Genomic DNA, 12,677 nt, shown 5'->3' on the forward strand with positions numbered 1-12,677 from the left:
TTTTTTTTTTTCTTTTTTTCTTTTTCAAATATTGTTGACGTTGATCGTTCAATATTGCCGGTACCATCATGAGAGACAACAGGAGAACAGAATAGCAAAAGGCTTAGAAGATTGTAGAAAACTCACCAGAGAGAAAAAGCAATGAACAGACTACCGGGGCCACCTTTAAGTAGCGTTTGACCGATTTGTACATACAAGGCCGTGCCCACAGTTCCGCCGATTCCAATCAACTGAATGTGTCTGGGCTTGAGGGTACGGCGGGTATGATCATAGACGGGCTTAGTTGGATCTTCGCCGATAGATTCCTCACCGTCGTCGACCACAGCTCCCTGTTTTGTGAATCCAATAGACTTTTCATCCTTGGACCCGGGTCGATAGACGGCGGGGGTGAAGTCGCCATGGTGGGTAGCCGTGACGAGGGACGCCTGGGGAGACCCCTCAATATCCGGGGCGGAGTTTGCCATGGCGGGGGAGAACAAGATAGTGATGGCTGGGTTAGACCTTCATAGCATGCAGAGGGCAGGCAATCAGAGGATAACCGGTAGTGGACGAGGCCAGAGAAGTTGCGAAGGGACAGACAGAAAAAAGAAGAAGAAGAAAAAATAGATAACAGAAAAAATAGACAGAAAAAAAAAAAACAAGAAAAAGACTCAAGGGGGGCAAAAGAAAAACAAGAAGCTAAGGTAGAAAATGAAAAGCGCTAGATAGAAACGGCAGCAGAAATCTCGATCAAGGCGAGGAAATTGACGCGCTAGCTTAGGTAGGCAAAGAGTGGGATTCGGAGGTTACTGTCCATGTGGAGAGGGAAACCAGGAAACCAGGAAACAATACTAGAGACGGATCCAGCTAAAGTAGTGGCAGACTGAACAGAGCAAATCATAATGCAGTAAGGATTCTCTCTCAATAGATAAGATCCCCGCGATGAGGATCGATGCATGTCAGATGCGAATTAACGGGTCCTATGGCAGCCGTCGTCCCGAGAGCTTTTTTCAATGATCAATGTGGGCCCCACCAGGGATCAAAACAGCCACCAGTGCAGGGTATGATGGCTTAGTTGTGGATCTGCGTCCATGGGCATAGGCTATAAGATGCGGGATGATTGAGACTTGGCAATAAGACAGGCAGTGGAATATTCACACCCTGTCCAGCTGACTTGAATCCCACTTCATATGTCGTGTTCCACTGGTAGGTAGTGGGTAACATTCCTGAATCCTAGGCCGTGAGGATACCATGTGTAGACCAAGTAAAACAAAAAAGAAAAGGAAATAGACAATCAAAATGAACATCATGATAATTCCAAACCAACCACTAATTCTAATTGACAGGACAATCTTGACAAGTCCAGCAACAATGACTGTTAAAGTCCTCCCTCATTTTAATCCTTACCGCTCTCCCATAAAAGGTCGATTCGGATCGTTGCTTCGAGAAGTGGGAGGTTTCTCCCCCAAGACGCTGGGTGGAAAGAAACTATCGTTGTCTTCATAGTGGAGGTAATGTGAGATGTCCGAGTCGACAGAGCTGGTTCTGCGACGCTGTTGATTATCAGGTGTAAGATCCTCGGGGATAGTATCTGCCATGTGCGACAGTGATCTCTGGTTGTCTGGTCTCGAAGACATAGCGGAGGACAGGAGATGTGAGGGGCCTTCCTGCTGCTGTAACACGAGGACCAACTTGGTAGATTCAAAGCCGACTCAAGAGAGATCAAAACGAAAGAATCAAAGTTAAGTCTGGATTTGGGTACTTTCCTTTAAAAGATGTGGAATTTCAAGAAACCAGCGTTGCATTGCATCCTCTGCATTCAGAGGGATGGGTGGAAGTCGAATGTGACATTGATGCGTATGAAAGGCGAAGGTCGATTGACGTCATCTCGTGCATGATCACGCGACCAGGCTGATGAATTCCACCTCGGTCAATGACCAGTAATTCCATGGAATTAATCTACTCTGAAAGTAAATTTCAACAGCTGGAATAAACATTCAAAGAACGGGAGATTGACTGTCCAAGTACTAAACAGGTGAAGCTCCAGCCAATAACACGGACAATAAATCCGATCGACGACTCATTTACCCATTAAGGTACCTAGGTACACAGGTTGGTTGACCTCCGAACGGCCCCGCCTGCCCCGCGTCTGACCGGGAAATTTCGCCATCGTCACCACCACAATAATAACTCCTTTCCTTTACACATTCTTACCTCAGACCTCAATTTTCTCATTGATTCTCGCCATTATGACCGGACACGTGGAAGAGCCCAAGCGCTTTTCGCCAAAGGAGCCCGTTCAGCTCAATCCCCCCAAGGATGACCCGATCACCAAGGAGGAATTGGCCAAGTGCGACGGTGCGTTCTCCGCCATATATACATTACCATGCAGACAGCGCATTCCTTCAGTCAATTCGAGGATATGTGTGACTAACGGATGATGGTATGGTAGGCACGGACTCCAATCGTCCGACCTTGGTCGCTATCAAGGGCATTGTCTTCGATGTGACCCGGAACGCGGCCTACAGCCCAACTGGCCAGTATCATGGTAAGACCTAGCTCTATACATGTCATAAATTCTCGGAATCCTGATGCTAATGCCTGATCTATAGTGTTCGCAGGAAAGGACCCCTCGCGGGCCCTCGCCTCCTCGTCCCTTAAACCCGAAGACTGTGTCCCCGATTGGTATGACCTGGAGGACAAGGAGAAGACCGTCCTGGACGAATGGTTCACTTTCTTTAGCAAGAGATATAACATCGTTGGAAAGGTCCAAGGTGCCACGAACTACTAGGTGACGGAAAACAGCGAATATTACAAAAACAATTGCAACAAAACAAGACCCAAGGCAGATCTAGTTCGGAAGGTGTACTACTATCGCACTACATCATCCCTCTCCCTATACCCACACAAGTAAGGCTCCTGATGTCTTATGATTCCTGCTCGGCACCATTTAGTCTCGTTCGGCAATGATGTTTCTTTCCGTAAATCCTGCACTTTTTCAATTGACCTAAACATGTAGGGGAATAATTACAGATAAATGTCTATACACAAGGGAACCCTTTTTTTTTTTGCCCATATTACTTCCCTCACTTCCGCGATCTCCGCTGCATCCTCTTCTTGGAGATGATCCGGTTGCGCTTCGCAATCTTGTTTTGTTCCTCGTCATCCTTGCCGTCGTTATCCTCCCCATTGCCGCCATTTCCTGCTCGCTTCCGCTTCTGCCCAGAAGGCTTCTGGCCGGGAGGTCCCCTGTTCCTCGAGTCCTTCCGGTTCGGCTTATCGTCGCCGTCCTGTTTCTCCTTCCTGGGCGCGCGCGATCTCTCCTGCATCTCATTGCGGCGCTTGACCACGTTGGCGTTCTCGATGGCAAACTCAACGATCAGGCGCTTTTTCTTATCCTTGCCGTCCTCCGTATTGGTCGCCGGAACGTCGACAGCGTGGCCGTTGAGCCACCGGAGACCCATCAACGCATGTCGATGGGTATAGTATTCCACGAAACCGTAGCCTCGACTTCTCCCGGCTCCACTGCCCTCGGCGATCTTGCTGCCGTCACGGCCTTCGTAGACGATCTTAGCCTGACGGACCACACCCAGACCCTTACTTCTTCGCAAGGTCTCTGCCGCCTTCATTTCGCCCGCGTGGCGCTGCAGCTCCGCCTTGGACAGCGCCTGACGTAGACCGGCCTTGGCATCCTCAGCAAACCCGGGGATAGCCTGTCGAGCAAGCTGTTTCAGATCCTTCGAGGTGATGTGACGCGGGAGGTTGCGGACCGAGAGACGAGTCAAACTCAGATGGAGAGACGGGTTCCGCTTGATCAGGTTCTGCCGCTGCTTGGAGCTATCCTCTCTCATCTTGATCTCGCTCGGCGGAAGCTTCTGCGAACGAGCAGCGTCGCCCGACATGGTACCCTCTGACAGGAGGTAAAGGCGGCGCTTGTCGGTGTCGCGGGCGAATCGTTTGGACGCGCCTTCGTCTTCGAGCTGAGTTGCGCGTGTTTTGCTCACCGCGCGGCTGACTTGCAATACGCGGCCGTCCATCGTGTACAGTCCGCTGGGGTCGGCGTTTTCGTTCTGCAGGACGGAGTGTTTCAGTGCGCTGCCGGGTTTCTTTCCCTTCTCCTTCTCTGCGGCCTGGGGATCCTGCTGTTTCGGGGCGTCCCTCACGCACGCCGCGGAATCTTCGGTTTTCCAAAAGCAGACGAAGCCGGTGCCGCGGGGACGCTCGGTTTCGTGGTCGACCACGATGCGCGCGTATCTGAGGGGGCCGAACTGGCTAAAGTGTTCGTAGAGTGACTCGTCCGTGCATGTGAAAGGCAGGTTGCGGAGGAAGATGGTGGAGGCGTTTCGCTCGTCTTCCTGATCCTCTTCGTCCCCACCACCTTCTTTGATTTCGTTCAGCGACTCGAGATCGTCGAGATCGCCTTCGTCGGCGTCGTCCGAGTCCTCCCCTTCGCCAGCTGACTCTTCGTCCGAGTCCGCTTCGTCCTCCTTATCACCGTCTGCCATCTCCACATCGTCGGACTTGACGTCGTCACCGTCCTTTTCAGCCGCATCTTCACCGTCCTTTTGTGTCTCCTCCCAGACTTCCTTCTCAACTGCCCAATCGACAGCCAAGGTTCTTCCATCGACTTCCTTCCCGTTAACTGCCTGGAGCGCCTTCTCGGCGTTCTTCTTTCCTCGCAAAACCACGAACGCAAAACCAGCAAGCTTGCCCCCCTTCTTTGGCAAGTTAATCCACTTGATCTTGCCGAAACTGCGGAAGTGAACCGCCAGATCATCCGCTTCCTTGATGCTCCACGGAAGATTTCGCACAATCAACTTAGGCGGAACACCTGTTCTCTTGTCCTCCCTCTGTTTCTTGAGTTCAAGCGCCGCAGAGGACGGTGCACTCTTGCCGTCCGTTTCGCTGATCGTCCGGTCGCGCGGCTGGGCGTAGTCGACTCTGATTTTTTTCCCGTCCATGGTAGACCCGTTTAGCTCTTCCAACGCGGCTTTCGCGTCCTCCACGTCGGCGAACGTCACGAATCCATATCCCTTCGACTGCTTCGTTTCGCGATCGCAGACGGCGACGGCGTGTTTAATCACGTAGGATTGCGAGAAGTGCTCTGTTAAGCTCTCTGTCGTCGCGGAGGCGGGAAGCGATCTGACGAAGAGGGTTCTTTTGGGCTGCGTCGAGACTGCTTTCTCCTGAGTGGTTGTGTCCTTTGAGGAATCCATGATGTCTTCGCCTTGGGGAAGGCTTGTGTTGTTGTTAAGAGTGTCACTTTCTGCCATTGTGAAAAGTGACTATTCCTTGTTTTATTTAACTTTTTTTTCTATCGTCTGCGGATTTTAGCAAAATCAGCGGCAGAAAATTTCCTGGCGCCCATGTTTGGAGCGGAGTGGGTCTGGGCGGTGAGAGATGGGATATTGCCCGGCCATTGGCAGACTGACTATGATGCTATTGCAATGCAACAGATGTACGGAGTGTTACTGTGGGTATTATCACCCATTGCTACGTATTAAACTACCTGTGCCTTTGGAGACAATGGCACATAATCAAGGCGACAATGCCACCCCAACAGCGGGTGAAGCCTCCCCCTCACGCTCCATTCCTTCGCGACCACCGCCGGCCAAGGTGCAGCAGCCCAAGCCGCAGGCGATCACAAGTAGAAGTGGGCCGTCTGCGATCTTGGTTTCGACCAGACAGAAGGGCAATCCTATTCTCAGCCATGTGAAGCTCCTACCCTGGGAATACGCGGACATCCCGGCGGACTACGTGATCGGAACTACGACTTGCGCGCTGTTCCTATCGCTGAAATATCATCGCTTACATCCCGAGTATATCTACTCGCGGATCCGCCTGCTGGGAGGAAAATACTTACTCCGCGTCATGTTGGTTATGGTAGACATTCCAAATCATGAAGATAGCTTGAAGGAACTCTCCAAGACGTCTATTATCAATAATCTCACGCTGGTCCTCTGCTGGTCTGCCCCCGAAGCTGCGCATTATCTAGAGCTATTCAAGTCGTCGGAGAACTCCCAGCCGACGGCCATTCGATCCCAGCAGGCTCAGTCGTACAAAGAGTCCCTTGTTGAGTTCGTCACGACCCCTAGGAGTATCAACAAGTCGGACGCGGCGAGCCTCATCTCGACGTTCGGGAGCCTGCAGAATGCGGTCAACGCGCAGCCGGAACAGATCAGCTCGGTCCCTGGTTGGGGGGAGAAGAAGGTGCGGCAGTGGTCAAACGCAGTACGAGAAGATTTCCGGACGGAAGCGGCGAAGAAGAAAGTGGCCCCTGGACGGGATATGGGAGGCCACAGTGTGCCTCCAGGGGAAAGTAGCTTTCCTGCTTCAGAGCCGGTCGCAGATCGTGGAGTCGGGTCGACTTCTGCGGATAAAACAGATGAAGAGGGCCAGAGGAAGGACAATGAGAGCTCCCAAGCCGGTGCGAGTGGTGAAGCGGAAGGCATGAGCGAGGACATCATGGCCGCACTAGCAAGGCTTCGAGGGAATGACGGCTGAGCTGGCTCGCCAGTAGAATGGAATTGAGGCCTGTATCGATGCACTACCACCGAAGGCTCTGTCCATCCGCTAGATAACCCCCGGATTTATTCTACCATGATGACTACTGGTTTTACGCGGAGACACGAGGGGAGGAAGATACATAATAGTGGATGGCAAGGGAATTCTCCGTTGGGATCTCCTTTTCTTGCTGCACACCCACGAGACATCCATCCATCAAAGGACCATTGTACACCTGCAGTGGATGAACCGACTGATAATTGCTGTTGTTGGAAATGGTTGCCTTATGCAGCGCACCGACCATCTGATTGGATTCAGGCAATCAACCCCATGCCGATCACCTGACGTGTGGGTGGGGCGACAACTCAAAAGGGAAATCGGGCTGACGACAAGCATTGGAGTGGATTCCAACGTCAACTCCTTCACAAGATGCGCCAGCGATCTCGGTCGCGACCACACTATCTTGATCTGGTCCGCGATCGCCTTCGTGTAATGAACGATTTCCACCTTAGGGCCTGACCCTAATGGCCCTGCATCCTGCAGCTAATTAGAGTTGACTTTACCCCGGCTAAGGCCGGACTATGAAAGGATGGGGGAGGAGGGTGACAAAAATGTCGGACCCAATCTTGAGTCCGACGGGAACACGCACAACTTGCCCGATGCTAGTCTCTTCGAGGATTCGTCCCACACGCAGCAGAACGCCCGTAATCGTGCACGCCCACCACTAGGGCCGTCCAGGAGCCAGCCGCCCCGGACGAGCCCGCAAGCCTCCCAGTCCAAGAACTTCGAATTTGTCTTGGTCACCGATAATGAATCTCGGCGCCAGGTCCGGCGTCATGCCATGCGTCAGTATATGCATCAGCGACGGATTGATAGCATCGCTCGCTTAGAGACCTCGCGTCTCCCCGTCGGTGGCTGGACCTCCCGCAAGCCCCTTGATGGATTTGTATCGGAAACACCTTCGACAACAGTAGACATCGACGATGGTAATTTCTCACCATCTGACACGAAATTCTCGGTTGAACAACGGCGCCATCCTGCGGGAAAGGGAAAGGTTCCGTCTCGGATGCCAATACCGAAATTGCATAGTGCCAAACGCGGAGATCCTTCTCCACCCTCAAAGGCTGGTCCAGAATGTCCCAAGCCTCAGATAGGTCTCGGTGGAGGTGGTACACAGGATCCCTTTGGATCCTATCCGATCCCTGTTTGTTACGCCGATCACCAGCTCATCCAACACTGTAAGTCTGGACTCCTACTGGCTTGGCATCGCTCTCGTTGGTGATGAAGTGCATGCGCCTTCGAGTTCATTCCAGACATACTGTATAGTTGACTGCGAGCTTACTATTGTTGAGTTGTGGTGACATACCCATCCATGATGTACAAGTTTGTCGACTCGCTGCCAAACAACCCGATGATGGAGATCTTTCGGCAATTCGCACTCCACGACGATCTCCCGTTCCAGGCGATGCTTGCTATTGCGTCCAAGCATCGCGCGGGTGTCGAAGGCAAAACAGAGTCGGTTCAGAGTCTGACGCACAAAATGCGGGCGCTGCGACTGATGAATGAGCGCATTCAGGCAGATTCAGTGGGACAATGCGACGGGACTATCTATGCGGTAGCCACCATGGCAGTCATCGAGGTAAGCTGATCCCCACAGATGGTCGGGACTCGTAGTTGATAGCAAAGAGAAATGGTCCAGGGACGCCTCGATCGAGCGAATGCACTTCAGGGGGCTAGCCTCGATGCTCAGGCATCGTGGGGGGATGCGCGGCATGCGAGCGTCCTGCCCTTTCCTGGAAAAGGTTCTATACTGGTATGTTCCATGGATAGAACGTTACTACCTATGCATAATGTATGCTCACCATTTTCCTAGGGTGGATTTCAGCTGCGCCCCAAAAGCGATCGTTGGCGGCTCTCTGCCGTGGACGGGGAGCATTCCAGACATGCCACCAGCCTCACTCGACTTTTTGACTTCAGAACTCCACCTCGCAGATCCCCACTACCCCACATCCATAGAAGACGCAGAAACCTACGACCAATTCCGGGCCTGCGAGGACTTTCTCCGATTCTTCCGCCATCTCGAAGTCCTAGAGCGAGCGGTCCTAAACCACCACGGCAGCATCGTCGCTGACTCCTCCTCTCGCATCAAATGCTTCAGCCCAGGGACACGCCTCCACGCAATCATCACCATGCTCCCGGACTACGACCATGGCATCCGCGACATCCGCTTCATCGACGAATACACCTGCATGACCTGCCTCTTCTTCCTCGCCATCGGCCTCTACGACAGCTACCTAAAAAGCACCAACTTCGACCACTACATCAACTGGCTCGACACAGAAATCACAAAACTCAACCCCTACAGCAACCCCAGCATCACCTCCATCATGTGGCTCTTCCTCAACAACGGCGGCTACCCGGCAGGATACCCCAGCGACGCCGGCGACAGATGCTGGGCCGTGTCCCGCATGGTGCGCGTCGCCAAGCGTCTGGAGTGGAAACGCCAGGGCACGATCTGGGACCGGATCCGGCAAGTGCTGATTGACTTTCTCGCTACGCAGCAAGACTGCGCGCTGGGATCGGATTCCGTTGACGCGGAGGCGCTGGCCGCCCGGCGGGTGAGGAATCAGATGCCGAGGGAGTATTTCTGGGATGAGGATGAGTTGCGGAATGATATTTTGGGAGTTGATCAGGATGGAGTTTAGGGGTGCTATATAACTCTATACGTTATGGTCAGTGAGGCCTGCCTATATTGATTTCTAGATATCTATTTAGTTTTGTCACGGCCGCCAACAACGCTCTAGTTTTTACGTACCTAATTGGGTGGATCTATCTATTGCGTTAATCCATTATCATATTCACCGAAACGACTATTTAGTCCTTTATTCATATCTGCATTTACGGGGTTGGATCTACACAAGGAATGAATGGACGCGCGCATGTATATATATACTATGCTCGTAGTATACATAGGCATGAACAAATCGAATGTAGAATAGCAACGGAAGTGGGTATTTGATTGATGAGATGAGATGAGATGAGCTTTTGATCAGCAAGACCCATGGTAAAAGCTATGAGTAGAATCTAACGAATAACAAGCATGACTGATGAGTGAGAAAATCAAGACGAAAATAAGGTTAAAAATATAAGCAAAGCAGGTATAAATAGATAGATAGATAGACAAACTGTTTGACTGTGACTGTAGTTTAGTTGTCGTGGTTCTTAAAGACGTAACCCGTGCATCCATCCACATTTCGTGCAAAGCGAGATAATACCAGATATAACATACATATCAGATATAAGATCTCAGATACTGATGGAAAAAAAGAAAAGAAAAGAAAAAGAACAAGAAAAACAAATCCGCAGCGCATTTTTTCATTTCCTTTCAGAAGGAAAAGGAAAAGGAAAAGAAAAGAAGTTATAAAAAATGAAAAAGAATAAACAAAGACCGACCAAGCCCATGGTATCAATCAATCAAAAACGAAGACGCGCATGCACACGAAGATGAATAACGGATTTAATTTCGGGAAAGCAAGTTGGTGGTTATGTGGGTGGGTAACTGGCGGCTGACAGACGCTATGACTGACAGATGTGGTATTGGGAACATAATTGATAAAGTAAGTAGTAGGTAAGTAAGGGAGGTAAAGTCGTGGTTGCGTCGGTTGGAGAGAGGTCGGTCAGCACATGCGCACATCAAAGGTCCATGCTCGTATCCGTGATAGCGTTAAACGACAAGACGTGAAGGATTGGAAATGAAGATGAAAAAGAAAAAGAACAGAAAGGGAAAAAAAAAAAGAGAGAAAGAACAAGCTCCAGGCTATCTTGGTCTAAGTGGGTTTGTCGCAGCCGATCCGGCCCAGCAAGGCCTTGCGGTCACTCTGCTCGCCCAGGCGGACTCGGCCACGGCCGCGGCCCCGGGGTCGTGCGGTGGAGGATGCGTTGGCGCGGCGCCAGTCGGCGTTGGTGGTATCGGCGGTTGCGGGGGTGGGGCCCTCCTTGTCGCGGACGTCCTCGGCGTCCTCTTCGTCATCGCTGCGCGTGTCCTCGGCGTTGCCGGTGCGGAGGACGCCGACGGCGACGCGGACGACCATGGTGAACCAGATGATGGACAGCAGCTGGAGCGCCAGAAGGAAGCCCAGGAAGATCCACTTGATGGTGCGGTTCATGCAGATGGGTCCGTCGAGGTTCAGGAACGGGTAGAAGAGGTAGGTGAACTGGTCGGGGTATCCGTTGTCGGAGATCATTTCGGCGGTCTTGCCCGAGTAGCAGCCGTAGGCCATCTGGGCGGGCACCTCCTTGAAGATGGACCAGCAGAGCATGGGGTAGAAGATGTGGCGCGAGATCAACCAGGTGACCATGAAGACGCCGAACGCGATGTTGCAGGTTCTCTCAAACTTGAGGTACTTGAGGATTTTGGCGGTCTGCGGGGGTTTAGTTGGGAGTCACTAGGGAAATGCATCTATAGTAACGTACCGGCAGCATGAGGTCCACAATGTCCATCAGGCACAGCACCACCACGGACACGTTGTAGAAGCTGTAGATGTAGGCCGAGGCGAGCAGCGTGCTGGTGATGATGTGGTGGGTGAACATCTGATAGTGATCCTTGCGGCGCTCTTCAACATTGATGACGAAGATCTGCTGCAGCCAAAACGCGAGCTGCACCAAGAGATACCACTTCAAGTTGCCGGACACGCCTCGCGCGGGCCAGTCCGCCCAGATGGAGCCAAACCCTTTCCAGAAGGGGGCATTCATCCAAATGTACTAACCAGCGTTAGCCAGGCCGTTTCCAAGGGAGAGTAGAAAAAAACAAGTCCAACGAACCATTCCAAAGCACCAGAAGAAACCATAGTAGACGCACTGCCATCCCTGCTCGGCAAGTCGAAGGGCAGCCTTGGGTTTCAATCCGGCATGACGGGCGAGCGGTTGCAGGATCCAATCGATGGTGATGGCGCGGATGGCCGTGAAAGCGATGGCGGAGCTAGCGACGAAGTAAATATCATCCCAGCCCTGGATGTAATCCCCTTGATCAGGCCGGTAGTATGACAGCTGGAAGAAGGGCGTGGTGTAGGGCCGCAGAGACGGGTACAGCTGGTGCACGGCCAGAAGCATGGAGAGGATCGTCAAGGAAATCCCTGCGCGAGAAGGCATTGACCAATTAGCCTAGGCAATCCCTCGGTGGTAGGATGCTATTGGGGGGAATTGGGGAAAGGTTTGGTTTCCCTGCAGCAGCCCGCGCAGGAAGGGCGGATTGGCTCGACGCCGACTCGACCGCCACACAGGCATTTGAAGGGGAACGTGCATACCGATTTGGTTGGCGACGACCCATTGTCGAAAGGTCGTCTCTTGAGCTTTTACCGGAGGTCGGTGGCCGGGAGAAACGCAGGCATTGAGATCGGACACCGATGGCGGTTGGGACGCAGTCTCGATGGCCATGATGAGAGGAGGGAGATGATGGAATTGATAGTGTGCAGGAGGACACTGGGATCCTAGAGCACCGACCAGAAGAGGGACAGCGAGATTGTTGCGCAGGAGGGGAGGTGGATAGAGAAGGAAGAAAAAAACACCGAGGGGGTTGAGTTTAAGGACGGTGGATCCGGTGGATACGGGGGGTGGTGGTCAGAGGGGAGGAGAGTATGGAGTAGATAAGAAGGGAGTAAGGAGAGAGATTGAGATTGAGGAGAGAATAATTGGGGAGAGAATTGAAGGAGGAAGAAGGAGAATGAGAGAGAGAGAGAGAGAGAGAGAATGGTTGAGGTGAAGAGAAGTTGTTGTGATTAACAATGGTCCGCGGGTGCGGGTACCTTTTCCCACCTACATCTTCCTTTATTTATTTACTTTTTATTATTTACTTCTTATTATTATCATATATTTATATGGATATTTATATATATTTATTCTTCTAGATTTATTATCTATTGAGAGTATCAAGAATGAAAGTACAATAAACTTGAAGAGAGAGAGAGAAAAAAAAAAAAAAAAAAGGAGATGAGAGGATCTGGATTCGTTTCAACCAGAAGAAGCATGGCCCACCGTTACGCAGTTACGTACGTGGTACTTTGCCAACCACGGCTCTGCCATACTAAGTCTTTGTACTTCCAGGTATCTCTGTCACCGCTAAAGATACCATGTAGATCGGCGCATTTGAAACAATATTCAGCAACACAGTGTCCTCTTGAGTCAGTCCTCAGTCCAGA

The 12,677-nt window shown here is 51.7% G+C and overlaps 8 protein-coding genes across 8 annotated transcripts; 3 read left to right on the forward strand and 5 right to left on the reverse strand.

The window, feature by feature from the left end:
- Positions 1 to 122: 122 nt before the first annotated feature.
- On the reverse strand, positions 123 to 464 carry BDW47DRAFT_130019 (uncharacterized protein; the record flags this gene model as incomplete). Its single annotated transcript, XM_024817053.1, has 1 exon — positions 123 to 464. The coding sequence occupies one exon, from the start codon at positions 462 to 464 to the stop codon at positions 123 to 125; it is 342 nt and encodes a 113-aa protein (XP_024667340.1).
- A 443-nt stretch (positions 465 to 907) lies between these two features.
- Positions 908 to 1,883, reverse strand: BDW47DRAFT_114121 (uncharacterized protein). The gene has a single exon (XM_024814586.1). It carries the CDS (start codon positions 1,614 to 1,616, stop codon positions 1,383 to 1,385), a length of 234 nt encoding a protein of 77 aa, XP_024667341.1. The 5' UTR covers positions 1,617 to 1,883; the 3' UTR covers positions 908 to 1,382.
- A 97-nt stretch (positions 1,884 to 1,980) lies between these two features.
- BDW47DRAFT_114123 (putative progesterone binding protein) lies at positions 1,981 to 2,929 on the forward strand. The gene is made up of 3 exons (XM_024814587.1): positions 1,981 to 2,337; positions 2,432 to 2,527; positions 2,592 to 2,929. The coding sequence occupies exons 1-3, from the start codon at positions 2,229 to 2,231 to the stop codon at positions 2,768 to 2,770; spliced, it is 384 nt and encodes a 127-aa protein (XP_024667342.1). The 5' UTR covers positions 1,981 to 2,228; the 3' UTR covers positions 2,771 to 2,929.
- Positions 2,930 to 2,960: 31 nt separating this feature from the next.
- On the reverse strand, positions 2,961 to 5,271 carry BDW47DRAFT_114124 (mRNA-binding ribosome biosynthesis protein NOP4). The gene has a single exon (XM_024814588.1). The coding sequence runs from the start codon at positions 5,250 to 5,252 to the stop codon at positions 3,066 to 3,068; it is 2,187 nt and encodes a 728-aa protein (XP_024667343.1). The 5' UTR covers positions 5,253 to 5,271; the 3' UTR covers positions 2,961 to 3,065.
- A 234-nt stretch (positions 5,272 to 5,505) lies between these two features.
- On the forward strand, positions 5,506 to 6,539 carry BDW47DRAFT_135230 (DNA repair protein RAD10; the record flags this gene model as incomplete). The annotated part of the gene is made up of 1 exon (XM_024818280.1): positions 5,506 to 6,539. One exon carries the CDS (start codon positions 5,506 to 5,508, stop codon positions 6,481 to 6,483), a length of 978 nt encoding a protein of 325 aa, XP_024667344.1. The 3' UTR covers positions 6,484 to 6,539.
- Positions 6,540 to 6,860: 321 nt separating this feature from the next.
- Positions 6,861 to 9,195, forward strand: BDW47DRAFT_96110 (uncharacterized protein). The gene is made up of 4 exons (XM_024820315.1): positions 6,861 to 7,721; positions 7,836 to 8,122; positions 8,172 to 8,296; positions 8,357 to 9,195. The coding sequence occupies exons 1-4, from the start codon at positions 7,073 to 7,075 to the stop codon at positions 9,186 to 9,188; spliced, it is 1,893 nt and encodes a 630-aa protein (XP_024667345.1). The 5' UTR covers positions 6,861 to 7,072; the 3' UTR covers positions 9,189 to 9,195.
- A 330-nt stretch (positions 9,196 to 9,525) lies between these two features.
- On the reverse strand, positions 9,526 to 10,421 carry BDW47DRAFT_114128 (uncharacterized protein). Its single transcript, XM_024814589.1, has one exon. The coding sequence runs from the start codon at positions 9,734 to 9,736 to the stop codon at positions 9,533 to 9,535; it is 204 nt and encodes a 67-aa protein (XP_024667346.1). The 5' UTR covers positions 9,737 to 10,421; the 3' UTR covers positions 9,526 to 9,532.
- Positions 9,986 to 12,198, reverse strand: BDW47DRAFT_135234 (putative longevity-assurance protein (LAC1)). Its single transcript, XM_024818281.1, has 4 exons — positions 11,787 to 12,198; positions 11,305 to 11,615; positions 10,957 to 11,244; positions 9,986 to 10,904 (listed from the first exon to the last, which is right to left on the reverse strand). The coding sequence occupies exons 1-4, from the start codon at positions 11,914 to 11,916 to the stop codon at positions 10,311 to 10,313; spliced, it is 1,323 nt and encodes a 440-aa protein (XP_024667347.1). The 5' UTR covers positions 11,917 to 12,198; the 3' UTR covers positions 9,986 to 10,310.
- Between the last annotated feature and the right edge of the window lie 479 nt (positions 12,199 to 12,677).

This window comes from Aspergillus candidus (assembly GCF_002847045.1).
Source record: "Aspergillus candidus strain CBS 102.13 unplaced genomic scaffold BDW47scaffold_96, whole genome shotgun sequence".
NCBI lineage: Eukaryota > Fungi > Ascomycota > Eurotiomycetes > Eurotiales > Aspergillaceae > Aspergillus > Aspergillus candidus.